The sequence below is a fragment of the Peromyscus leucopus genome, chromosome 16_21, assembly GCF_004664715.2.
Source record: "Peromyscus leucopus breed LL Stock chromosome 16_21, UCI_PerLeu_2.1, whole genome shotgun sequence".
In the NCBI taxonomy this organism is placed as follows: domain Eukaryota; kingdom Metazoa; phylum Chordata; class Mammalia; order Rodentia; family Cricetidae; genus Peromyscus; species Peromyscus leucopus.
Window position 1 is genome coordinate 37,497,164 of NC_051084.1, and position 26,620 is coordinate 37,523,783.

Sequence of the window (26,620 nt, forward strand, 5' to 3'; positions counted from 1 at the left end):
TGCTCATCTTTGCAGGAACCCCTTCATCCATAGTCTGCAAACTCTCCGTTTCAGTAAGTAGACGTGGGTGGGGTCGTTTCTCTGGTCCATCACCAGTGCCCTGTTGTGAGAATTTTTTTTTTTTTCTAAAGCAAAGGTACTTGTGCCTGGCAAGAACTCACATTTCCTGAATCTTCTTCATACCAATTAATCAATCTGGTTGGATTGTTTAGTTGAGCTCCCACAAATGGGATGAAACACAGTCACCATCTACATCACAGAAAAAAGTGTTGTCCCGGTGTGTTACTAGCCTGGCTTGGACACTGGTGCGCCCTTTTTGCAAAAATTATCACCTTGCTGAGATATTTTCATATTCTTTCTGTGTGTTCTCTTTCAAGACACCCAGATTGTCTTTTGGTATTTGTTTGCTTGATTGTTTTGTTTTTTGGTTTTTCGAGATAGGGTTTCTCTGTATAGCTTTGGCGCCTGTCCTGGAACTCACTCTGTAGCCCAGGCTGGCCTCGAACTCACAGAGATCAGCCTGCCTCTGCCTCCCGAGTGCTGGGATTAAAGGCGTGTGCCACCACCACCTGGCAATGATTTCTAACATTAACTGTGGTGAAGAGATGAAAAGCCTCACATCGGTCATCAGTCTGATCCATTTATTTTCTACTTTTTATCAGAGTTTTTGGTTCATGAGGTGTTTCCTACATAGTTTTCTGTGAAGCATATGAATTTGTTTAGCTCATTCCCAGCAGTTTATACCTGGGAACAGAAGGGAGCAACCACATGTGCCTGGTGGTTTGACGAATGAGTGAAAAGAATTGATTCAGGAGCTGGTTCTCTGTAGAGAGTCAGGGAAAAGGACCCCGTGGTATAAACTGCAATTTTATCCCACTTAAGGTGGAGGCTCTAAGCTGAGGTGTGTGTGTGCGTGTGTGTGTGTGTGTGTGTGTGTGTGTGTGTGTGTGTCTGTGTCTGTGTCTGTGTCTGTGTCTGTCTGTGTGTGTGCTGCTGGAAACTGAATGCAGAGCCTTGACATGTGACGCAGGCATTCTACCACTGAGCTACATCCGTAGCCCTCCTTTAACTCCAAGACATGGCTTCCTTGGGTTATCCGAACACAGTTGTAACAGCTGAATTAAAGTATTTGTCTAGTAAATCTAACATCGGGGCTCTCTCAAGGACTTTCTCCAGCAACCAAAGATGCCCTAAACACAAGCCATGCTTTCATTTATTTCAAGTTCTCACATATGAAAAAATGATCCCCGTAGGTATTATATTTTGACAGCTCTGAAGAATAAAGCACCTCCACTCAAAGGTGTTCTGTTCTTGCTGTTTTCTTGTCCTCGGCGGCGGGGTGTGTTCCTTAGCTCTCCAGCTTTCTTGGGTAAACTCTGTAGAGTCGCCACCCTTGTTACATGCCACCAACTGAAGTCTCCGTACGGATAGGTTACTGACCAGCTAATGATTGTGCAGAGATTATTTTTTTTTAAACAATGCTCTGACCTAGTAAGTGTCTACACCTGCCAAGGAACTCTGTCGGGGGCCGAGGCACCTTCAGTCCTGAGGCAGCCTTCACCTCCTTTTTGCACAAGGCCTCAAGATCAGCCAGAATCAAGAGACTGGGGACTCTTCCAGGCCTTCCCTGAGCACGCACACGTCTTATAGATCCTTAGGAACACATCAGAGATTCCCAAAACCCTCTACAAAAAATCTTACTTCCCAGAGACTCGAGTTTTTGGTTCCCCAGTCTCAATTTTAACAGTGTAAACTGACTACGATTAACATTTGACAAATGTGCTGGGTATAGGGGTTCCTCCATAGAAAGCCCCAAGACTGGGCCTTCCTGGCCACTAGTACCTGTCAGTGTCAGAGCATCCCGAAGTCCCCAGAACCCAGGCTGGCAGGCGCAAGGTCTGGCTGAGAGTGTTGCCCCAACCCCTGCTATGGTCAGCGACAGAACCCATGGACCCAGAGCTCCATGCAGTCCTCCACTGTAGGACTGAGTGTAGTCATGGAGGGCAGGACAGCATGTCCCCAAATGCCCTAACCACTCCGAGTGCCACCTCCTCCCACTGAGCACGGCAAAGGAGACAATCAATACAAAAACAAACTTTATTCTGATTATCTTACAAATCGACAAGAAAATCACCATGTTCTGTGTCCCTGCTTCTGACGCTTCTGCCAGACACGGACCCGTCCCTTCACGTCCTCAGCTGTAACTTGAGGGCTCAGGCTGCCCCTGCTACACTGGGGGTTTCCCAAAGTGGCCAGAGAGACTTCTCTTTGCCATATCAACCTCTTCCGAACTTGTGGCTGAGGAAAGAGTCACTGAGCCTCCCTCGAGGCTAACAAGGCTTGCTGACCCAAGATCAGGCTTGGTGGCCTGTGACCATGCTCGCTGACCCACGTCTAGACAGAGGTTTCTCCTTTTGCAGGGGCCTGGCTCAGAGCCAGGTCCCATCTCTTCAGGAGCCTTCTCCAGTCTTCGTTGAAGTTGCGACAGCCACCTCCTCAATCTGCCATCGGCACATGGGGCACTTGGCCGTGTCTTTGAAGACATGCCAGGCACAGGCGCTGCAGAAGTGTGAGTGGCCGCAGGGCATGAGGCGGGTGTTGGCAGTGTTGTGGAAGCAGATGACACACTCCTCTCCTGACGTGACTGGAAAAGGAGACAGCACGGGTCAGGGGCACACATAGGGTACGCCACCTACCTGCACATGGTCTTACCACAGGGCAGGAAAGCTCAGTGTGCCAAGGAACTGTGCCCTGAGAATCCACTCCGTACAATCGAATGAAAACCAACAAAATACACAACAACCCCTTATCTTTGCTGCTGCCTCCTAATGTCAGCTACCTGTGGTCTGAAACTATCAAATGGAAAGTTCTAGAAAAAAAAATCATGAGTACTAAATAATTGTTATTACTGTATGCCGTTACCATTGTTCTACTTTATTATTAGTTACAGACCAATCAAACAGTAGTGATAAAAGTGGGGACAAGGGAATCAGAAGTTCAAGGTCATCTTCAGTTACATATAGTGAGTTTGAGGCCAGCCTGGACTACATGAGACTGTCTCAAAAAAGAAAGAAAATAAGTAGGATGGGTATATAGCCGAGGTGTAGAGGCTTGCCTAATGCGTGAGACCCTAGGGCACCTAGGGCAAGCCCTAGTTCTAGGTTTAGTCCTCAGTACAAGGGGCGGGGTGTGGGGGGGGGACAAAACCAAACCAACCCACATCCATCCCTACACTAATCATAAAGCTTTAACGATAAATAGAATATAAGGAAAGGGAAAAAAAACTTGCTAGATTCACATGGTATATATGGTCGAGTTTCTCCCCAGTACTTTAATTTTTTTGGTTAGCTGGAGATCCAAGTTTGATTCCCAGCATCCACATGGCCGCTTCCAACTGTCTGTAACTCCAGCTCCAGAGGATCCAGTTCCCTCTTACGACCTCTGAAGGCACCAGCACATACGTGGTGCATACAATTTTTCTTTTAATTTTTTTTTTTAAAGAAAATTTGAGAGCCAGGTGGTGGTGGCACACGCCTCTAATCCCAGCACTCAGGAGGCAGAGGCCATTGGATCTCTGTGAGTTCCATGGCAGCCTGGTCTACAGAGCTAGTTAGTTCCAGGACAGCCAAGGCTACACAAAGAAACCCTGTCTCAAAAAAAACAGAAACAAAAACAAAAATCAAAACAAGAAAAAAAATGAGATTAAAGTAAGCTATAATCCCAGCACTTGAAAAAGTGTTCAGAGTAAATGTGAGGCTAGATTAGATCTCATGAGACTGTTCCAGAAAAGAGGGGGTGTCTGCTCGTGGTTCTCCTAATTGGGAATGATCTAAAAGGCAGAAACATCACATTGTTTCTGGATCTCTAGCGGGCAGTGAACTGTGGAGACATCTCTGGTACCTAGAAAGATGGCTTTGAACAGCCTAACTCCCCAGCCACTTCCCTAGGTGCCAGGATGCTGGGAAGTCTGCTCACCTTCAGACTGTGGCACTGCCTCCCCGTTGGTGATCCAGGCATCAGCTTTGGGATCTAAGGCAGAAAAGGAGGTTCAGGGCCAGCCCAGCAGCTCCAGGCACAACACGCACGCACACATGCATGCATGCACGCACACAGTTCTTCAGCGGCCACTGCCTTCCTCACTGCTGATCTCAGCTGAGAGCGCTCACATCTTTGCTGGTTTTTTTGTTTTGTTTGTTGTTTTTGTTTGTTTGCTTGCTTGCTTGCTTGCTTGCTTGCTTGCTTGCTTGCTTTTCACCTGTGTATGGGTGAACTTCTGCTTAAGCGGCAAGGCCCCATCTAAATGCTTTCTCCTTTGTGAAACACGACCAGCCTTCTAACATTATTTAGGGCATTGGTCTTAAATTTTATCATCCTTTAGAACAAGGCTAAGTCTTTTGCCCATTTCAAATCTCTGATGCCCATCCTTACACTAGGCCATGGACTGATAGCATTCTGAACTTGAAGGAATAAACAGTTCTACCAGGGCCTCTAGACAGGTGCATGAAGCCACCTGGAATTCTGTCTCCACGCCACACACTCCAGAACCACAGTGTTCGGGACCCCAAGGATTGTCTCACCCAGCAGCTCGATGGCTTTTGTGGTCCCGTACACATCCATCACCGCCCAGAGCGGGGCGCCCTGGGCCAGCACGTCTTTGCGCAGCAAGAGGGGGCGGCCAGCGTTGACCTTGGCGAAGAGCCAGCCTCGGCGGTTCACCCAGAAGCAGACCACATTCCCCGCGCGAACGAAGCCCTCTGGAAGCAACGCCGCCCACGTGGGGCTCTGCTCCTCTAGGTCGGGGCACACGAAGGGGGGCAGGCAGGCCGGGGCCACGTGCGCAGGGTCCAGGCGCGTGAAGCCCACGCGGAGGCCACCGCACCAGCCGGCCTCGTGTCTCAGCACGCGCAGCGCTACACGCTCGCCGGGCCACACGGGCCGCTGGCTGAACACGATGCCATCGTGGAACGTGGAGCGCCTACGCGCGGTGCTCCGCAGGTCATCCAGATGCACCTGCGAGCCGGTGGCATCCCCGTGGAAACTAAGAGCCTCGCGGGGCACCTCAGCGTCTGTGGGGCAGAGCGAGTAGCCTGTCAGTGAGGGCCCAGCCTAACCCACCAGTTCCCCCGGAAAACGACCAGCACCCTAGGCGACCCTGGCCTCCTCCTGGGGGCCACTTTGACTGCCCAAAGTTCCCTGGCACCCCTCCACTCCCCAAAACACTCAAGCCCCAACCCACAAGCACCAAGCTAGCCCACTCTACCTGCTCCGTCCCCAATCAGTCGCCCCTTCTGCCTGGAATGAAAGTTCAAAGAACCTATATCTAAGCCCTGTCTAAACAGCCCTGAGCCATGGGCATTACTGGGATTGAATAGAAAAAGCAGCTTTGCTTGGTGGATGGTGCTCTAATTCCAGCGCTGTGGAGGTAAAGGCAAGTTCCAGGCTTGCTTGGTCTAGTAAGTGGTTCCAGGCCAGGCCAGCCTGGGCTACATAGACAGGGAGCTGTTGTTAAACAAAATGAAACCAAACACTTAGGCATACGAACTTAGATGAGGTTTATTGGTTTTTGTTGTTGTTGTTGGTTGGTTGGTTGGTTTTTGGTTTTTCAAGACAGGTTTCTCTGTATAGTCCTGGCTGCCCTGGAAGTCGCTCTGTAGCCCAGGCTGGCCTCGAACTCACAGAGATCCGCCTGCCTCTGCCTCCCGAGTGCTGGCATTAAAGGCGTGTGCGCCACCACTGCCTGGTTGAGGTTTATTGTTTTTATTTTTTAGCACTTACTTCTTTATTGGGTGCAGGAGTACCAGGGTGCATGCGTGGAAGTCAGAGGACAACCTGCCGAAGTCAGTTCTCTTCCTTCTATCTTGTAGGTTCAGGGGATTGAACTAAAGTCGGTCAGCTTGTCAGCAAGCACCTTGACTGGCTGAGCCATCTCACCAGCCCCTAGATGAGATGCAGTACTCATGGATTTTCAAATACCTAGCCTGGAGGAGCAGAGCCGGCTTGCTGACTTATGCATGTCCTCGCAGGTGGCCCACGATGGCCATGCCTTCCTCTCTGCTTCTCTAACCTCCTTTTCCCACAGGTGAGCTGCATCAGCCCCACCCCACCCCCAAAGTGACTTCCCGGTCTTGGGAGAGGGGAACCCAGCAGTTTCCCACAAGACCGGGGTGCAAGTTGAGAAGGGTCTATGGAGATGCCCCTGTTCAGCCAAGGCCTGAAGTGGGCTTTGGAACCAAGGGACTTCTCGCACAGAGGCACTTGGCGGCCAGGAGGGAAAGTTTCCTGCAGGGTAAACCTTCTTCTCAGCCCTGGCTCCAAGACAGCAGGAGCTGATCTGCTCACAGAGACCTGCCTTTCCTCTCTAAGTGGGGCAGAGGAGAGGAAGCCAGCTGACTGCTGGCTAAAAAAGAAAGATGAACTCAGTCTGAACTTGAGCCAGGCCCCGGAGAGAGCCCATCCCCCCATCAGCTGGCTGTCTCCTGTTCCCCTTGCCGACCAGGGGCCTGCTTGCAGGAGCCAGACACAGGGCTGAGGACTCCTGGGGCTACCACCAGGGCCCACCCGGTCACTCAGCTGAGTCACAGCCACCACTGAGGTGAAGGACTCAGGAGAAGCCCAGGGGTAGGCTTGGTAAGGGACCTGAGCAATGGTCTGGACGAGAGTGGATGCTGGAGACAGTTGCCTGCGACCCTGCTGCCGGAAGAAGTGGGGTGTCCTCTCCTGAGGGCCACAAGCTACAACTCTGGTCCACCACCAGAGCAGAAACAGAGCCAAGTTGGAGCCCCAGCCTCGTCCACTACAGCCTCAGTGGGAAGGGTTCACATCCCCTTTGGGTCTGAGAACTCTGGACTGCTCATCCCAAAATGGTGGCCAGTCCTCATCTGGCCACGTCCCATCCCCAGGAGGATAGAGGCCTGGAAGGACTGTTCTGGGAGCGAGAGAAGGTCAGTTCACTGCCCCATCTACTTCCTAGAGGAGAAAAAGGAGTCTGGCTGGTGGGGGGGGATCAGTTCAGGAGGAAGGGGACTGCCCTAGGAATGGCCTCTGAGGGACGAGAGTCCCTTGGCACCCCAGGAAAAGAAAGCCTTGGTCCGGGGGGCAGCTTGAGTGGCCAAAGCTTCCTCACCACTCAGGAGCCTTCGCAGCCTGCGAGAGCTAATGTTCTCGTGTCCTGTGTTACAGGGGGAAGCTGAGGGGACAGAGCTGCCTCCATGGGTCCCTAGGTGACCAGAGCCCTTGACCCACCTTCTCCCAACTGCATGCTCAGGTCTCGTATCCCTACCTTCGGTAGCCTCTGGGTAACACTCCCTGAGTGTGACTATCAGGAGGTGTCACCACAGGTAAGCAACAAGGGGTCTCTTGAGGCTTGGTCTCTTCTCTCTCTCTCTCTCTCTCTCTCTCTCTCTCTCTCTCTCTCTCTCTCTCTCTCTCTCTCTCTCGGCTCGTGTTGGTTAATCACGGCACACAGCCCAGGCTGAGCAGGGCTGAAAGCCACCCTCGCCCAGCGAGTCTATAAAAGGCCTTCAGGACTTTGTCCCCGACAGGGGCTCCACCCTTTCCTTTACAATGAGCTCTGCTTCCTGACTTTAGAGCTGGGTCACCGTGGCACTAAAGGGGTACGTGCCATCTCCGTCCTGCCTTGCCCCTTCCACAGAGCCTTGCAGGAATCCTCCCACCCTTGGACTTCGCAACCCGACAGATCGCACTGCTGGGTTGGGTGAGTGGCAGAGGTGGGCACACGCTAAACACGGCTCTCTAATTAGGGCTGCCCCAGTTGGCAGGGTTGGCACAGGGTTCAGAGGTTAGCATTCCTGTTCTGGGCCCCACGTTCAGGTCAGACCCCAAGGCTCCATGGAACAGAGTAAGAGGAGGACCCCCTTCAATGACCCCACTTTTGTGTCCCCCACTGCTGTAAGGAAGGGACATCACTGGCCTTGACCCAGACTGCTAGGAAGTTCAGGACACACAAGTCATGTCCTTAGGGTCATCTCCAGCCCTGGGCAGATGAAGGCAAATTATAATCTCTGCAGGGAAGGCTCTGGGAATTTTGGGAATGGATCATCATCTGCCTGCTCCGAGATGGTGATGAAGATGATGGTCAGCATCTTCATCACCACCCCTCCAGCCACCAAGGCTTTTGGGGTGCCAGGCACCCACTCAGCCCTTTGCTCCAGTCCTTCTCTCTGCATCCTATGTAGAAACACTCAGAGATTTGGGGGGGGTCTGGGGGGGAGTCTCAGGAAAGGTCCCTTCCAGGCCTCCCAGCCCCAAGGAGACCGTGGGCTCAGCTACACACACACACACACACACACACACACACACACACACACACACACACCTGTACCTGTTATACTACATAGCTTTTGGCGTTACCGCCCTGCCTTGAAGCCAAACACAGCTGCCCCAGCAGAGGTGGCTTCTCAGGGTGTGGCTGTCCACTCTGAGTGAGCCTTGGATGCTTGCCAAGGAGCCCAAGCAGGGGTCCTGCTCTGCCTGCGAGGCATCTCCAGGGTGCCTGGCCCCAGTCTCTGTGCTAAGACCCGGAATGCTATCTCCTGCCCATCGCCCAGGTCCTTCCACTGAGGGGCACCGTGACCGCAGGTACAGGTAAGAGTCTCAGAGAAACTTCCTATCTCGTTACCATTTAGACTTCTGTATTTGGAGCCCTGAAGACCATCAGGGTGGGTGGCATTGTCCCCAACCTTCAGATGAGAAAAACCAAGGGCACCGGGACAGAATGACTTGCCCCTGGTGCCATCTCTAATTTGGCAAAGCTGACATCCCTCCTTTCCTACCGGGCCTCCAAAGCTCTACCCTTCTACCCACCTCAGTCCTGTTTCTCTCTCTGTGTCCGGTTCCTGGATGAACACTGGTTAGAGACAGCGGGTGGGGGAGGAGGGATGTTTATCTCTGCAGCCATCTTGGGTCACCCAGCCTCCGCTGGATTCCTGGGAAGACCGGACGCTGACTCCCTCGTGCAGATCTTGTCAGAAACCCACTCTAGGTGGCAATGGCTCAGGGTCTCCCTTGTCCCCCTTCCAGACCTCTCCCACCTGTACTCCCTTGCAGTCTAGACTCCAGAAGTGAACTCCGGGCATACAGGAAGTCTACTTACTGGCCTCAGGACTGAGGCGGGCACCCATTAGTCTGGGCTCCTCCTGGGACACAAGTCCTCGGTTCTGGAGATGTCTGTGAAGGCCAGTGGTCAGGTTTATGAGACTCTGAAGGTTCCCTTTTTATAGGCTAGAGATCACGTTACAGGGTTGATGATTAATTAGAGGCTGTCACGCATGACGATATCCGGGACTTTCCCCACGATGTCTCGTGGCTCACAGTAGACCCGCTGCAGCAAGGCGGCCTGAGAAAAGGAAACAGGGACTGGGACCGTGGCTCCTGCACAGGGTTTTCTCTCTGACTTCTAATCAGCCCTTGTCTGTGAATTACAACCTCCCACAGCATGTTAGTAAACACCTGGGCCCACCCCCAACCCCCTGCAAAGACTCTGGTGCCCCTGGCCTGGAGGAGGCGGGGAGACCTGGGCATCAGCAATTTCAAAGAGCGTGCAGGAACTCCAGGATGCAGCCGGCATGGCTCACCATGGCAACCCCACATGCACAGCGCTGCTGAAGTAGGTTAAACTGAACAAGCTAAATCCTGGGACCTGTGCCGTTGAGCCTGCCTGGTAGTCAGGCTGGTTTGGAGGTTTACAGATACTCTGCATCCCCCTACACACACACACACACACACACACACACACACCACCACCACCAACAACAACAACTTGAGTCTCTCTTGAGACTCCAGATCAAGGCCACCATCAGTGATTTTTTTGGACCCTTACAGAAATGAATAGTGCCAGGAGGCGGTGGCACAAACCTTTAATTCCAGCACTCGGGAGGCAGAAGCAGGTAGATCACTATGAGTTCCAGGCCAGCCCGGTCTACAGAGCGAGTTCCAGGAGAGCCAGGGCTACCCAGAGAAACCCTGTCTCCACTGAGGAGGGACATGGAGACGTGGAGACCCAGGTTGTGCCCACTGTGTTACCTCACTCAGATCCTTTGGTCTTCTTTACCTCCGGGGTACCCAAGTTATAAAATGGGAACCAGGAGGTGCTGATCTGAGGACCTCTTCCAGCCAGCAGCCGTGCCGAAGTGAGAAGTGGGGAGAAGAAGGCGGGTGACATCGGTAGCCCCAGTTACCTCAGACTTTGCCGTAACCCCTGGACTTCTCTTTTCCTGACACACCCTTGCTGAGTGCCCTTTGTCTCCACACTAGATGTATTCCTTCTGCCGAGGCCAGAGGTAACAGCTCAAGAGTAAGTCCGACTGCTTGAGCCGGAGGCCTGTGGATCCTAAAGGTTGCAGTTGGTCCAGTGCCCTGCCTGGCCCAGTCCGAGAGGCCCAGGCTCCTGGCACCTCCTGGCAGGCACACCAGTCTCTGGGTAGTCCTAGCTGCTCCTCCCTTGCTGCTGGGCCTTACCTGTGGCATTGGCTGCCTTGGGTGGCTGCCCAGGGCTGGAGCCAAGAGTTCCTTCCTGATAAACCGCATTCCCCTACCAGAAGTATGTGCGGCACCTTATCAAGGTGCCCGCTCTGGGACTTTAGCCTTTATAGAAAATTACAGGGTTGGTTGTACACCAGCAGGCAGGTGGTGTGGCCCCGTGGGCAGGACCGGTAGCCTGCTCAGGCCGGCAGCCAGCAGATGGAAAAGACAGGCAAGCCCAGACACCCACGTCCAAGTGAATTTAGCTACTACACTAATGGGGTCCAGGACATCCATTCTAGACATCTGGGAAGGTAGCAGAGACAGGAAGACCCCCCTCTTTTTACCCCACCTTTCTCCCATGAAGCCAGGCCTGAGCCCCTCACTCTATGCTTGCCCCTGACATCAGGGCAGGGGAGAACCTGAACAGACTGTTCTTGCTAGGCCCCGCCCAGCTTATCACCATCTGTGAACACACACCCACCTTTGCCCCAGTGTTCTCCACTGTAATAGTATTTACGGTCACTCTCGGGCTCAAGTGCAAACCAGCATGCAAATGCACAGACTTCCCCCTTCTTTGGGTCTTTCTTATTTGAAACAAGGCTCCATACAGCCTCGCCGTGAACTCACGGCGTAGCTGAGGATAACCTTAACCTCCCAATCCTCCTGCCTCCGCTCTCCAATGCTGGGGATCTAAACTGGGCCTTGGAGGCTGGTGAGATGGCCTTCTGGGTAAAGACACACGCCTGACCACCCAGGTTCAATCCCAGGGACCCACATGGCGGAAGGAGAGAACTGACTGTCGAAAGCTGTCCCTCTGACCCTCACACGTGTTCACGGCATGTACATATCTCTACCCGCAAAAACAAATTCATTTAATTTTAAAAAAAATCACACACACACACACACACACACACACACACACACACACACACACACACCAGGGCTTCATGCCTGCTGGGCAAGTCACCCTACCAACTTAGTTACATTCCCAGTCCTGTGTCTTCATTTTTTTCTTTTGAAATACTATTTTATTTAGTCTTTGACAATTTCATACATGTATATAGTGTATTTTTCAATGTTTCTTTTGCTTGGTTTGGTTTTGGTTTTCAAGACAGGGTTTCTCTGTGTAACTTTGGACCCTATCTTGGAACTCCATCTGTAGACCAGCTGGCCTCAGACTCACGAGATCAGCCTGCCTCTGCCTCCTGAGTGCTGGGATTAAAGGCGTGCGCCACCACCACTCGGCTATTTTTCAACCTTAAATTTTATTTTTATTATGTATATTGTATGTGTCTGTATGTACATGTGCCTGAATGTGGGTGTCCTTGGAGGCCAGAGGCTTTGGATCCACTTGGAGCTAAACTGACAGGCAATTGTGAGTCCTGACAACTGGGGTCCTCTGGAGAATCAGTAAGCCTGTGTATGATGTATTTTGATCATAATCACCCCATCTCTCTCTTGTCCCCTCCTACCCCATCTGGACCCCTTCTTCTTCCCAACAAGTCCCTCTCCAACTACCATTCCTTTTTTTTTTTTATGACCCACTGAATTTAATTAAGCTTGCCAGCAGACATATACATGGGTGTGGGTTACTGAATGGATCGAAGGCAATTTTCTAGTGGTTACACCCTGAACAAAGATGACTCCCCCTCCCTCAGTAATTACCAAGAACCCCTCAGCTTGAGGTGGATCCTTGTATGCTCCTCCTCCTCCTCCACCTGGGTTTCTATTTCTGGAAGGCTCCAGGTATCATAAAACTTTACATCCGTACTAAATGCTTGTGCTTTGTCACAGAGGCGACTGAGAACTCCTCACACCAGCCGAGTTGTGCAGTTAGCCGGGGCGCCCATCAACAGATGAGGGAAATGTGAGTCTGTGCAATGCAGTTTTCTTCAGCCGTCAAGAATGGAGTTCTGTCATTTGCAGGGAAAGGGCCAGAACTGGAGATCGCGTTAAGTGAAACAAGCCAGACTCAGAAAGGCAGACGTCATCAGTTTCCTCTCCTACAAAGAATGCAGAATTTAAAAAGTACGGCACATACTGCTAGGAGCTGTAGCTCGGTGATACAGTGCGTGCTCGGCATGCCTGAGGTCCTGGGTTCGATCCCTGGGATGCCAAAGGAAGAGAGGAAGACTTGAACGTACAAGGGGCTCCTTGTGGGTGGAGCTTTGTCGACTGGAGACAGATTTCACTCCTTCTCCCAGGCTGGTTTGGAATTCAAAGCCAGCTTCCTGCCTCAGTCTCCAAAGTTCTGGGGTCATAGGTGTGGGCCACCATGCTCAGCTGGAAGGAAGAGGCAGAGGATGGCAATGGGAGTTAAATATGATCAAAGCACGTTACAAATGTGTGTGAAAACGGCATGATGGCATCATTGTTTTGTTCAGTGAATATATGCTAATAAGAAAGGCAGCTTCCTCCTCTTCTAAGTCTGCCTTTCGGATGGAGGATCTAGCCATAAATAACCTTTATGAAGGGAAGGACAGAGAATACTCTCCTAGACATTGCTGTTGTAAGTCCAATACTGCACTAACCTGACAGTCCTTGCGGTGGAAGTCCTCAGAAAGGGTCCATCTAGAACCTCTTCCATTTCACAGAAGGGGAAACCGAGGCACAAGGAGCGTACACAGTTCCTGGGAGATTGCTCAGTGGGTAAGGGTGCTTGCTTGCCGCATGACCCTAGCAACCTGAGCTCAATCTCCAGAAACCCACACAAAGGTAGAAGGAGAAGATCAAGTCCAAAAGTTGTCCCCTGACCTACACACCCATACATATACATTGTGTGTGCGCACTCAAACTGATTTTTTTTTAAGTGAGTTCAAAGTCATCCTTGGACACATAGCAAGTTTGAGGTCAGCTTGGGCTACGTCAGACCCTGTCAAAAAAAAAAAAAAAAAGCGTCTGCCCTCACTGCCACGTAGCTCTGCCCTCTTTAGTGGTTCATTACTGGCTCTGTCAGTATTTAGCTGACTGGGCTGACACATAGTAGGAGTTTTACAAATAGCAGCTGATAGGCCACCTGAGTGCCCACTAGGGACCTCCTATGGTGCCCTATGTGCCACCATGCCAGCAAAGCTGGTGCCTGGGAAGGCATGCTCCCAGGACAGGACAGGCTCTGTTCTCCAGGGTAACACTGGCCATCGTCTTAAAGAACTCCGGCAGTGGCTAGGGCGGCCTCTGCTGGCTGTAATCAGTATTGCAGGAGGCATCGAGGTCCTGTGAACCCACAACCCCGGAACAGAGCCAGCAATTGCCACAGCACCTTCTGAGGCCCCCACACCTCTTCTAGTCATCCTGAAGCTCCCCGACACTCCCCGTAGCCAGGGCCAGCTTGTCACCTCATGGGGCCTCCTGGTGGCAGTCAGCCCTCAACTTGGCCAGCCCCGATCATGACAAAGGGCTGTGGACCACCTCAGAGATGCCTCCTTCCCTGAGAAGGAGCTGGAGTGGTGAGCAAGCTGCAGACCACGTGGGGGCCCAGGCCAGCCTGTGGTCCAGCAGAGGCAGGAGCTCTACCTGAACTGGGACACTGGTGGGCAGCCCAGCTCCATCGGGCCCAGCCATCAGCATCCCAGGATCCCGACATTATCACATAAGATGGTAGGGGTCTGCAATGCCAGAATGCTAGCTCCGTGAACAACCAAGGCCACGAACACAGAAGTGGCTAACAAGGATTTGCCAGCGGCAAACCGGGAGGTATAATCGCCTCTTTGCCCACCTGGTGACCTGCCAAGAGATTGGGAGAGTAAAGGTGTCTGTGACCATGCTTGACGACTTGAATCCAATCCTGAGACTCACATGGTAGAAGAGGAGAGCCATCTCTCACAAGTTATTCTCTGAATGCCACATGTGCACTGTAACAACACACACGCGCACACACACACACACACACACACACACACACACACACACACACACATACACACAAATGTAAAAGTTGCCCGTCTGCAGCCTTGGCATGGTGGTGCATGCCTACAATCCTAGATAGAGACAGGAGAATCATGAATTCAAGGCCAGCCTGGCCGTGTCTCAAAAAGGAGGAGGAATGTCACCCTCAGAGAATACACACAGACTTGTCATTGTTCACTAAACAATAGAGTCTAACAAGTATTTGCATGGCATTTCCATAGCACTGGGTGTTCCAAAGCACTCCCAGGTGGTTTGAAGTTTACCTTTCTCTGGATACATGCATAGGTTGAACATTGACACACATAGGTTAAATTTAAGAACTAGGGCTAGGGATGGGGCTCCTCCATTGGGAAAGTGCTTGCCTAGCATGCAGAAAGCCCCGGGTTCTACCCCTAGCAATGCGGAAACCAGACATGGTGGTATGTACTCGGGAAGTGGACACAGGAGGCTGTGTCCAAGGGCATCCTGAGCTACATACCAAGTCTGAGGCCAGCCTGGGCTACAGAAGATTTTGTTTCAAAAAGAAAAACAATCTGTAAGTGCTGATCATTGTTGAACATCCGTGGTTTTGGCATCCACATGAGTCCCAGAACTAGTCTCCATGGCGACCAAGGGATCGCTGTACTATTATACAAAACACTATCACCTCAAGACTGTGAGGTAGATGTCAGGAAAGATCCAGAATATTCACACACACACACACACACACACACACACACACACACACACACACACACACTTCCATTCACACAAAGTTTAGGTACCACCACTCTGATGCAAAAGTCGGGAGTGGGCGTCCTGTAGATGTGTAGGACTGAAGAAATACCTCCAAGAACTGGGGTGGCTGTTATATAGCTGTGCACAGACAAAGAGTGCCATCACTTGGATTCCCAAAGGGCACATAATCTAAATCTGCCTTGGTTTATGCCCCTTCCATCCTGAAACTTCTGAAGGAACGCAGGGAGGTACAGGAATGGCTTGGTCAGCACTGCCCCCTGGTGGATATGAGAGGGACTGTGGGAAAAGATCCTGTCACCAAGGCTCCAAATTCAGCTTGTCCCATGAGCATTCTAACAACTCTGGGGGGCCACTGAGTTCTCCAAATCAATAGCAAAAGCCCCCAGGCGTGTGTCAGTCAGCTGTTATTGGCAGTAGGGGCCAGGAGGGGTAGGCCAAAGCATGCTGACAAAGTAGCCAGCCACAGGGCTGGAAAATAGCTCAGCAATGTGGAGCACTTACTGCTCCCAGAGAGGACCCGGATTAGGTTCTCAGCACCCCTATGGTGGCTCACTACCATCTGTAACTCCATTTCCAGGAGATCCAACACCCTCTTACAGCCTCCATGGGTACCAAGCATGTTCACAGTACACAGACATGCGTGCAGCCAAAACATTCATATATGTAAAATTTAAAAATTAATCCTTCTTTTAAAAAGTAGCCAACTCCTAGTGAGGCCATGCAGGTGCTCCCCTTCCCAATACCCCAGAGAGAGAGAGAGAGAGAGAGAGAGAGAGAGAGAGAGAGAGAGAGAGAGAGAGAGAGAGAGTTTACTAGGTACCTACTGTGTGCCAAGCATTGTCCTAATTCTGAGTAACCAGAGATTAAGAAAAACCCAGTTATTGTCCATTGCCCACTCAGGTAAGCCTTGGTGTTTAGGTAAGTACTACAAAGTGGTCAAGCTGAGTGCCATGAGGGCTGTTATGTCCAGGGTGGTGTGGTGGTTTGAATGAGAGTGGCCCCCATAGGCTCTTATATTTGAATGCTTGGTCCCCAGTTGGTGAAAGTGTTTTGGGAAGGATTAGGAGGTGTGGCCTCGTTGGAGAAGGTGTAGCCATGCTGAAGGAGGCGTGTCATTGGGGGTGGGCTTGAAGGTTTAAAATCCCCCATCACTCCTGTTACATCTCTTTCTCTTCTTCTGCCTCTGATTTGTGGATAAGATGTGAGCTCTCAGCTACTGCTCCAGCACCACACCCGCCTGCTGCCACACTCCCCAATTGGATGGTCATAGACTGACCCCCCCGAAGCTAAGTCACGTCGAACTGGATTTCCTTCTTGCCTCTCTTGGATTGGTTCTCTGCCAGCCTTAGCATTTGCAGAGACCCCCACAAGGAGTTCAACATCGTCCCTGGCTACACAGTGAGTTTGAGGCTAGTCCTAGGCTACATAAGACCCTGTCTCAAAAATTGAAAAAAAATAATTTTAAGTTAAAAAAAATCAGGAAGGCTGGTCACAGTATATACTTAAAATTCTCAAACCAGAGGCTTAAGCAACAGGATGGTGAATTTAAGGCCAGCCTGGGCTACATAAAACGCCCTATCTCAAAAAACAAAGACAAATAAAAAAGTAAGAGAAGAAGGATACTTGCAGAAAAAAACAAGATCTGAAAGGTTTCCATACCCTGGGTTTCTCTGTCAATGCAATAAATCAGATCAGACCAAATTAAACGTCCAGATTTAATGAGCAAAGCACCCCTGGGTGATTCTCGGGGTAGGGGGAGAAAGCAGGAGAGAAATCATGTGGCAGGTCTAGAGACCGTGTCTTAAATACCCTGTAGGCAAGGTCTTGAGCATCTCCAGGGGAGGAGCCAACTCTTGGTGGGCTTTCTGAGGGGTCTGGAATGAGAGGAGTGGGCCACAGTGGAGCTTCCCAATAGGTCTATTATTCAAGATTCTCAATAAAATTCCTATGGCTTATGGTACCGATAAGAGGGATCTTTTCCTGTCACAAAATCACCTCAAAGTTAATCAAGTAAAAGATTTTATTTTTTTATTTAAATGAATTAAATGTATTCTTGTTACTTTTATTATTATTATTTGGGGTTTTGTTTTTCTGAGACAGGTCTTAAGTAGCCCAGGCTGGCCCTCAAACTTGCTGTGTAGCAGAAGACAAATTTGAACTCCTATAATCCTGCCTCAGCCTCCCAAGTGTAATCCCTTCTGGGATTACAGGCATGCACCACCATACCTGGTTTGATCACTTCTGAGATAGGTTTCTCAGACTCCCTGGGAACTCATTATGTGACCCCAGGCTGGCCTCCAACTCTTATTCTCCTGCTTCAGCCTCCCAAGTGCTGGGATTGCATCATCCCTGTCTTTCTTTTTTTGTTGTTTTGTTTTGTTTTTTGTTTTTTGTTTTGTTTTGTTTTTTTGAGACAGAGTTTCTCTGTGTAGCTTTGTGCCTTTCCTGGAACTCACTCTGTAGCCCAGGCTGACCTTGAACTCACAGAGATCCACCTGCCTCTGCCTCCCGAGTGCTGGGATTAAAGGCGTGCGCCACCACTGCCCGCTTCATGCCTGTCTTTCAACCATCTCATTGTAGTCTTAGATTCTGTGGGTCAGGAAGTCTCACAAGGTATGGGGGGACTTTGTTTTCTGATGTTCGGGGCCTCTGCTGCAGTCTTGAGTTTCTGGGGTCTAGGAGCACATGGAAGCTTCTTCAGCCACATGTCTAGCACCCAAACTTGGATGTGAAAGATGATGCTGAACGGAGACTGTTGACAAATGGCCTATGCATGGGAGTGTCCAAAGCAAGAGTTCTAAGAAATCAGGGACAGCCACACAGCCTCAAAAGTGACACAGTGCCCCTTCCACCACATCCGCTGACTCAAACGAGTCACCATGGTTAGCCCAGATGCTGGAGGAGAATCAGACTCTGTCTCGATAAAGAGTAACAAGGTCCCACTGCATGTGGGATGGGAGATGCAGTCGTCCCTATCTTGGGAGAATACAGCCTGCCACCGTCAACAAAAACAGCCAGCAATGTTTAAGTATACCAAGTCATTGATTTCTATCAACAGTGATACTAAATAATTCACAACGGCAGAATCAGATTGAAACCCGGTGCAGATGACAATGTATAGACGTGGGAGGAGGCCAACTGGGGCTGGAGCTTTTAAGACTCTTGCCATTGCTCGGGAGAGGCACAAAGGATATTGATTAATTTCATCCCTCAGGACAGATATGCATGGCAGAAATAGAACTTAGCCACCGAAAGCATCCACAGCCCGAGAAGAGGGCAGGAGGCAGATGGGGAGTCTCACCCCCACACGCAGCTCTCATTCCAGGCTCACTTTAGTCCAGAGTTCTCGGTACACTCAGCCCTCTATACCTGAGAGTCAACCTGCCACACATACAGAACATTCTAAAAGAGAGCAGAACTACTGATGGACCGCGCCCAGGCTTTCTTCTTGCCACTGCCCCATAAACAATGCAGCATATGAATGATTTGCAGGCTGGAGAGCTAGCTCAGTGATGAAGAGCGCTGGCTGCTCCTGCAGAGGACCTGGGCTTGATTCCCAGCACCCACATGGTGGCTCACCACTGTCTGTAACTCAATCGGAGTTCCAGGAAATCCAACACCCTCTTCTGGCCTCTGCAGGCGCTGTTAATGCACATGGTACACAGGCATACATGCAGACAAAACATTCAAATAAAAAAAAAACCTTGTAAAGAATGGTTTTCCAGAGCATTGATATTGCACTAGGTATAATAAGTCATCTAGATGGTTTACAGTAGACAGGATGTGGGCTGGGAGATGGTTCAGTGGGTTAAGTACTTGCCACAGGTGCTGGCCAGTTTTACGTCAACGTGACACAAGCTAGAGTCATCTGAGAGGAAGAAGCCTCAGTAGAGAAGATGCCTCCATGAGATCCAGCTGTAGTCAAGCAAGCCTGTTGGGCATTTTCTTTTCTTTTCTTTTTAACTTTCCTTTTATTAATTCTGTGTGTCTTTTACATCATGCATCCTGACCCCACCCATCTCCCATACTCTCACATCTGCCCCTGCAAACTCCCCCACACACCCCAAAACAAGATAAAATTTAAAAGAAAAAGGGGGGAGGGGAGGAAGAAAGGGAACATCTCGCCATGGAAGCTGCAGTGTGACCCAGTGAATCACGCAGTAAACCCCTTTATCCATACATCTTTACATGCAGGCATTCATCGTCAAGAATCATTAGTCTGGTTCGAGGCTCCTGGCCTCTGCTACGCCACTGAGACTCTTCCTGGACATCTCCCTGCTACCCTGTGTCATGGAGATCCTGCAGCCCTGGGTCCACAGGACCCCTACACCCCCACACCATGCTCCAGCAAATCACAAATGGGGTGGATGTTGGGGTGAGTCGATACTTAACCCTAGTTCTGGGCCTGGGTAGTTGCAGGGTTAGCCGGCCAGCTCTCCCTTATCCTCACCCCAGGGTGAGCTCTCCAGCATTGCCGTGGCCAGTTCACCCCTTGCACCATTGAGCAAGGAACAGGGCCAGTTCTCCTGCTTTCACATCCTCAGGTTTGGTTCTCCCACATGCACACCGTCAGGGCCAGCTCTTCTGGGTTGCCCAGGCAGGGTGCAGGGGCCACTCTCCCGAGTGCTGCAGCTGATGAGGGGTAGGGACAGCTCTCTCGATCTTATGACCTCAGGGCCAGCTCTCCCACCTGCCTCAGGTGTTGATAGGGAGGCATCTCTCCCCCTGCCCATGCTGCCACATGACTGATGAGTAATGGGGACAGCTCTCCCATGCTCACAACTTCGGGGCTGGCTCACCCACGCCTCCGCCAACAGGGTCAGCTCTACTGTGCTGCCAGGTGAGGTGCAGGGTCCACTTTCCTGGGTGCTGCAGCTGGTTATGGGGAGGGGCGGCTCCCTTGTCCCTACCACAGGTGGTAGGGTCAAGGGAGGGGAAGGGCATCTTTCCCTCAGTTGGGCATTTTCTTTTTTTTCTTTTTTTTGGTTTTTTCGAGACAGGGTTTCTCTGTGTAGCTTTGTGCCTTTCCTGGAACTCGCTTTGGAGACCAGGCTGGCCTCGAACTCACAGAGATCCACCTGCCTCTGCCTCCCAAGTGCTGGGATTAAAGGCGTGTGCCACCACCGCCCAGCCGGGCATTTTTCTTAATTAGTAACTGATGGAGGAGGGTCTGGCCCATTGTGGGTGGGCCACCCCAGGACTGATGGTCCTGGGTTCTATAAGAAAGCAGGCTGAGCAAGCCATGAGAGCAAGCCAGTAAGCAGCACCCCTCCATGGCCTCTGCATCAGCTCCTGCCTCCAGGTCCCTGTCCACTTTGAGTTCCTGTCTTGGCTTCCCTCACTGGACTGTAACTCAGAATGTGTAAGCCAAATAAAGTCTTTCTTCCCCAGACTTGCTCCTGGGTCATGGGTTTTTCATCACAGTAGTTAACCACCCTGACTGTGAGGATCACTCACTGTGAGGATCTGAGTTTTGCATCCCTGGAACCCACAAAAAAGTTGGATGTGGTAGGGCACGCATCTGTAATCCCGGTGCACCTATGGCAGGATGGGAATGGGAAACAGGAACAGCCTGTGGCCAGCTAGCCAGCACATGCATCAGTCATGAGGATGTTCAAACAGAGTAGAAGACAAGGGCTGATACCAGAGACTGTCCTTTGACCTCTGCACTCATACACAAACAACACACACACCTCATACCCACACAAAACATTTTTGAAAAAGTACACAGGATGTACATAGGTTTTTATGCATATGCTGTGCCCTTTAAGGGACTTGAACTTCTATGGACTTGCTGTCTTTTTATTTTATTTTATTTTATTTTTATTTTATTTTATTTTATTTTATTTTATTTTATTTTATTTTATTTACTTTATGTATGAGTGCTGTTGCTGGAGGGCTTCTCTCCAGATTCCCAAGCCCGCAGTCCACAATCCACGTATTAAAATAATCACTCAGATGCTTATATCACTTATAAACTGTATGGCCGTGGCAGGCTTCTTGCTAACTGTTCTTATATCTTAATTAACCCATTTCTATAAATCTATACCTTGCCACATGGCTGGTGCTTACCGGCGTCTTCACATGCTGCTTGTCCTGGCGGTGGCTGCAGTGTCTCTCCTTCAGCCTTCCACTTCGCAGAATTCTCCTCTCTCCTTGTCCCACCTACTTCCTGCCTGGCCACCTACTTCCTGCCTGGTCACTGGCCATCAGTGTTTTATTTATATAGAATGATATCCACAGCATTTCCCTTTTTTTCTTTTTTTTAAAAGTAAGGTTTTAACTTTAACATGGTAAATTACATATAACAAAACAATTATCGAGCAAGAATTACAGTTGCAATATTAAAGATGTAATATCTATCTTATATTTGTGAGTTTAAGGTTTTATATCTAACTTATCTTTTATCATAACTGAGGAAATTACAACTATCTAGTTTTCAACCACATCAAAGACCTGAGAAGGAACATAATGGTACCTGAGAAATGGTAGATGGATGCAAGCAACTTTCGGGAATCTTGCAAAAGTAGACCAAGACAGCTGGCAGCCTGGACAGTCACCTAATGTTTTTTAGCATTGTTGGTGCATTTAAATTGGCTACAGGCCTAGAGTATCTGACAGACCATTTTTAGAAGCAGGAATTCTGAGAGACCATCTTACCCTGTCTTGGCAGAGTACAGTGGTCGCTCGCTTTCCTTGTGTCCCGCTTGTCCAGAAAGGACAGCATTGCATTTGTACTGTCAGCCATCAAGGCAAGGGCAGTTCTTTGCCCAGTAGGCCATTTTGTGCCAAAAAGACAAACTTCCAAATGGAAATGTCTTAGAAGCCCAACATTCTCTCGGGATCAATTGGTGCAGCCAGGAGCAATTGTGTCTCATGTCAACAGAATTTTAAGTTATTTAAATGCCATATTCTCTAGGTCTATGAAGTGTTTGAAGATTACCTATCTATCTGAAATATATCTATGTATACCTAGAAAACTTAACTAACATGGCTACAGATATGATTATCATAGATGACTAATTATTAATCTATTTTTTAATTATCCATTACAATTTTAAATGAGTTACATAAACATAATACCTCAAACAAGAATAGAAATATATATTATACACAGTATAAACAATATTAACTTCAAGTTTGTATCAATAAACTAAAATTTATACCAATGTAAAACATTTTAAACAAGTTGTTCTTTTAAAAGTAGGTTGATTAATCTATCCTTTTATCTTATCATCTCTATATCCTCCTATATATCTATATCATATCCCCTTTTCTTTTTTAGAAAGAGATCACATTTATAATCAACCTGTTTTAAATAAAAATATTGGTTTTCTCTGTCCCACACCAGAGTGCTTTGTCTGCATGTACACATTTATGCCAGAAGAGAATATCAGATCCCCTAGAGATGGTTGTGAGCCACCATGTGGTTGCTGGGAATTGAACTCAGGACCTCTGGAAGAGCAGTCAGTGCTCTCAACCACTGAGCATCTCTCCAGCCCGGATTTGCTGAATTAAGGACATGTGTAGGGTGTGTACACGTGTGTACATGTGTAGGGTGAGGGCACATGCCCAAGCTAGGCGTCTGAGCACCATCTTTCCCATGGATGGCTGCCTCCTCCTCCATCACAGCCGGCAGGAACTTGGGTTTGATTCCCAGCACCCACGTGGCAGCTTACAACAGTCTATAACTTGGTGTCTCCTGAGATCCCACGTGAGAGCAGCCTTTTCAGCCTCTCAACCTAGGTCAGTCCAGGGACTAGACAGAACAATCTCCCAGAGCCTGGCAGGGGCACAAGCTACTCAGGAGCTGAGAGGGAGAAATACTTAAGCCTAGGAATTTAGATGATCCTGGGCAGCACAGCAAGACACAATCTCCAAAAGAAAAATGAAGGACAAAGAGAAAGAGGTGGAGAGAGAGAGGAGGGAAGGAAAGAAGGGAGGAGGAGGGAGGGAGGGAGGGAGGGAGGGAGGGAGGGAGGGAGGGAGGAAAAAAAGAGAAGGAGGAGGGGGCAGAGAGAGTAGCTCCCTGGGATGCATCAGGCTGAGACCCCAGCCCAGGTCTCTTAGTCGGGGGAACCCTTCCCATCTCTTTCATAGGAAGAGTAGATCCTGGGTTAAGCTCAGAGGACAGGTCGGGATATGGTGACACAGGATATGGTGAGTGCCAGGAAGATGGGGCCAGGCTTGCCCTTCACCAACTGACTCTTTCCCAGGAGAGGCAACAAACACAGAGAACACATAGGCTCCAGACCCAGGGTCCTCGGCTCAGATGGTGCCAAGATTACCCTGACTTTTCCGAGACAGGAGAACTCGGTCTCCTGAGAGGAGACTGGAGCAGATGGTCCTTCAGTTCCAAGGACCCACTGCCAACAGTGGAGACAGAGTGGTACTGGCTGCTTCTGAAGCAAAACCAGCAGGCTAAGCAGGGCTCCTTCCTGTTATAACCTAGAGAGCTGGCACTGTGCACATTTGACAGATAAGGAAACTGAGGTTATTGAGGTTAGGTAACTTGACCAAGGTCACATATTTAGAAAGTGTAGAACTTTTCAAAATACTAAGCTGGGGAAATGCCCATCATTTGTAGAAACGTTTTCAATAAAGCCTAAGAACACGGGCTTCCAGTTAACCCTGCCTTACCCAGAAAAGCGAATTCCCCAGAACACCCTGCACACCGTGTGTGTGCTGCGAGCATGCACTTGATATTCTGATAAACAACAGAGCTCTCGATAAACAGGACCAACCACAGGAAGAAAAAATGTTCAGAAATCAGAAGTGGTGTTCTCTGGATTTACTGAGTGCTTGGAGATCCCCAGGCTAGAGATGGGAGCTGTGCATCCACTAGCCCGAGGGCAACAAGCTTCCAGTGTGTCCCTGTCCAGCCTCTATAGCGCTCAGAAAAAGCACAACATTCTCAGTCACTCATCTACAGCGTGCCTCCTACTCTATCTCAGATTTGGTTTCCCCATCGACGAAATCAGAGGGTGGCAGACTGCTTGGACAGAAAGCCCACGGGTTAGTTGCTGATACAGAACTCTGGACTTGGAAGCTTCTCCCCTCCGGAGTTCTTGATCTGGAGAACCCAGGGCAGAGCTCATGAAAAGCAGGAAGGGTCTTCCGAAGACTCTGGAGTCCAGCAGGAATCTCCCTGCCCAGCTCGCCATGGCTTCCTTAGCTGGACAACACAGCCTGGTATTCTTTTTTTTTTTTTTTTTTTTTTTTTTTTTTCTTCCCAAGACAGGGTTCCTCTGTGAAGCAGTCCTGGCTGTCCTGGAACTTACTCTGTAGACTAAGCTGGCCTCGAACTCACAAAGATCCACCTGCCTCTGCCTCCCATGTGCTGGGATTCAAGGCGTGCGCCACCACCGCCTGGCTACCGCCTGGTATTCTTAGGCAGCCTCATTTCCCTGCTTCCCCTTGACAGTGACAGCGAACCCGAGATTGACTGCTTAGCAAAGAGGAAGGATGCTCTACCACGGAGTGGGTCCAACTCATTAGCACACGCATCCAGCTACCAGTACGGGCACCGGCACCTCCCTCCCACTGGCCCAGCATTTTAAGGAGATCTGAGGGATCCCAAAGCGCCAACCCTTTGGTCAAGCTCTACTGCAGTATCCCTCACTGACAGACCCATATTTTGTGCACCAGACCCAGAGGCTCCCGGAGCATGCCACCACGATGTAGAGCCAGCCACCCTCCGCTTCCTGCCCCGCCTTCAAGTCATCATTCAGTGTCTGAGAGGAAGATGTTCCTTCCCAGCTGTCTCCCGGAGTCAAAGGCTCCCTTCACCCTTGGGATTAACAGGTGCCTCCTCACCCCAAACCATCTATCATACTTTAGTGCAAGTATTTGGGGCTGCTCCAAGGCCAGCCAGGGCACCGGTCCCTTGGATAGATCAAGAGCTATGTCCAGCCAGTCTTCCCTACCTAGAGCTCAGGATGAGGTTCCAGACGAATGTATTCTGTTCAGAGACTCAGCTGACTCTGTATAGTCATGCATGACCTTGGCCACCTTGTGCCTTTATTCTTGTGTCTGTCAGGCACACACACACACCCGGTGTACAACACTGTGTCTCTGCCAGTGTGTGTGTGTGTGTGTGTGTATAGGACTCTTCCGGGTGAGAGCAGCTGTGTGCCTGCCTGCCTCCCTAGGAGTTCAAGACGGATCTTGCTTACAGGGTAAACTCTGTGCTGAGACAGCAGCTGTGCCCAGGCGGTCATACAGCAGCCCCAGCCAGGTGTCCTGGGTGGCCAGGGAGATGAGGCAGCAGCATCCCTTCCTCACACCTGTCTCCAGGTCAAGATGAACTTGAGGCCAGCAGGGGCCCGAGCCAGAGAATCACTGAGTCTGCAGAGCCTGAGACAGCCCCTCAAAAGCAAGAGACTACCTGCCGCAGAAGCCAGCTCTGCAGAGACCAGAATCCACACAAGTGACCTTCAGATAGGACAAGTTCCTGAGGGGAGCCAGGAGACCCTTCCTGCTACCCCCCCACCCACCCACCCTGCCCGCCCACCTTCAGTTCAACCTATGAGAATTAGATTTAAATAATAAATGTTGCTTGAATGCGAGATCAGTAAAAAAATTTGTTATTTGGGACCTCTGAGTGAGGACCTGAATGACGGCCGGAGGACATTGCACCACCAAGCCAAAGGGCCTGGAGCAGATTTCAGGGCTTGTGGCAGGAAATGATGAGATGAACGCCTATTCTTTTCAGGCTGGCTTCAGGTATTCCTATAAAAGGCACCGGCAGCATTCAAGAGCAGCAGAGACATGACCTCCCGCCCTTCCTGGAACTCCACCATGTCGGGCTTTCAGAAAGCGTTCACTGTACGCACTCAGTGTTCAGGATGCTGCAAGCTGGGGGAGAGAGAGAAGAGAGAGAGAGAGAGAGAGAGAGAGAGAGAGAGAGAGAGAGAGAGAGAGAGAGAGAGCACAGAGATGGCTTACGGGTTTGCTTGGAATTGGTGAGGGTGGGGGTAGAAGGAGCACTTGTCCCTTGCCAGATGCCCCATTCCTCAGGCCTCCAGGGAGGGGAGGGGCAGTTCTGGATGCCCAGGAACGCAGGATGCAAAGTCCTCTTGATCAGCTCTTTGCGCCCCCCCCCAATACACACCCTTCCTGCCGCCTTTTGGGGGAGGAAAGAGGAACTGTGTGGGGCGTGGGGCTTTCAGCGACACCCGAGGGGCCTGTGACGCTCCCGCCCTGGAGCCCCTACCTTGCCATTATTTGGCCCCAGAGAAATATTGGTGGCCTTGGCTAACCGAATTATTCTTTCGGTTTGAGCCAGCTCCTCTTTTTGACTCAGATCCGGAGTGGGGGAAGGAGAGCACTTTCTGAAAGTCCCGCTGTCTCTCCTAGACCTGCTCATGGTCCCTGTCACTGTCCCTGCAGTTCCCAAACCGGTATCCGCGCGTGCGTATCCGCGCAGTAGCGGCTGGCGCCCAGAGCCCGAACCGGTGCCCCGGGTCATTGAATACTGGTGGAGGCTCGGTGG

General features: G+C 50.4%; 1 protein-coding gene and 1 long non-coding RNA gene across 3 annotated transcripts; one reads left to right on the forward strand and one right to left on the reverse strand.

The window, feature by feature from the left end:
* Positions 1-2,078: 2,078 nt before the first annotated feature.
* Positions 2,079-11,262, reverse strand: Neurl3 (neuralized E3 ubiquitin protein ligase 3). The gene is made up of 5 exons (XM_028865648.2): positions 10,042-11,262; positions 9,113-9,355; positions 4,578-5,066; positions 3,976-4,029; positions 2,079-2,644 (listed from the first exon to the last, which is right to left on the reverse strand). Exons 2-5 carry the CDS (start codon positions 9,138-9,140, stop codon positions 2,451-2,453), a joined length of 765 nt encoding a protein of 254 aa, XP_028721481.1. The 5' UTR covers positions 9,141-9,355; positions 10,042-11,262; the 3' UTR covers positions 2,079-2,450.
* Positions 5,769-25,559, forward strand: LOC119086739. Of its 2 annotated transcripts, none has more exons than XR_005090081.1 (3): positions 5,769-6,941; positions 7,180-7,337; positions 12,277-13,263. It is a non-coding gene; the product is annotated as an uncharacterized LOC119086739 (long non-coding RNA). The 2 variants fall into 2 exon arrangements; XR_005090080.1 differs by lacking the exon at positions 12,277-13,263 and adding an exon at positions 25,423-25,559 and having other exon boundaries at positions 5,771-6,941.
* The last annotated feature ends 1,061 nt before the right edge of the window (positions 25,560-26,620 follow it).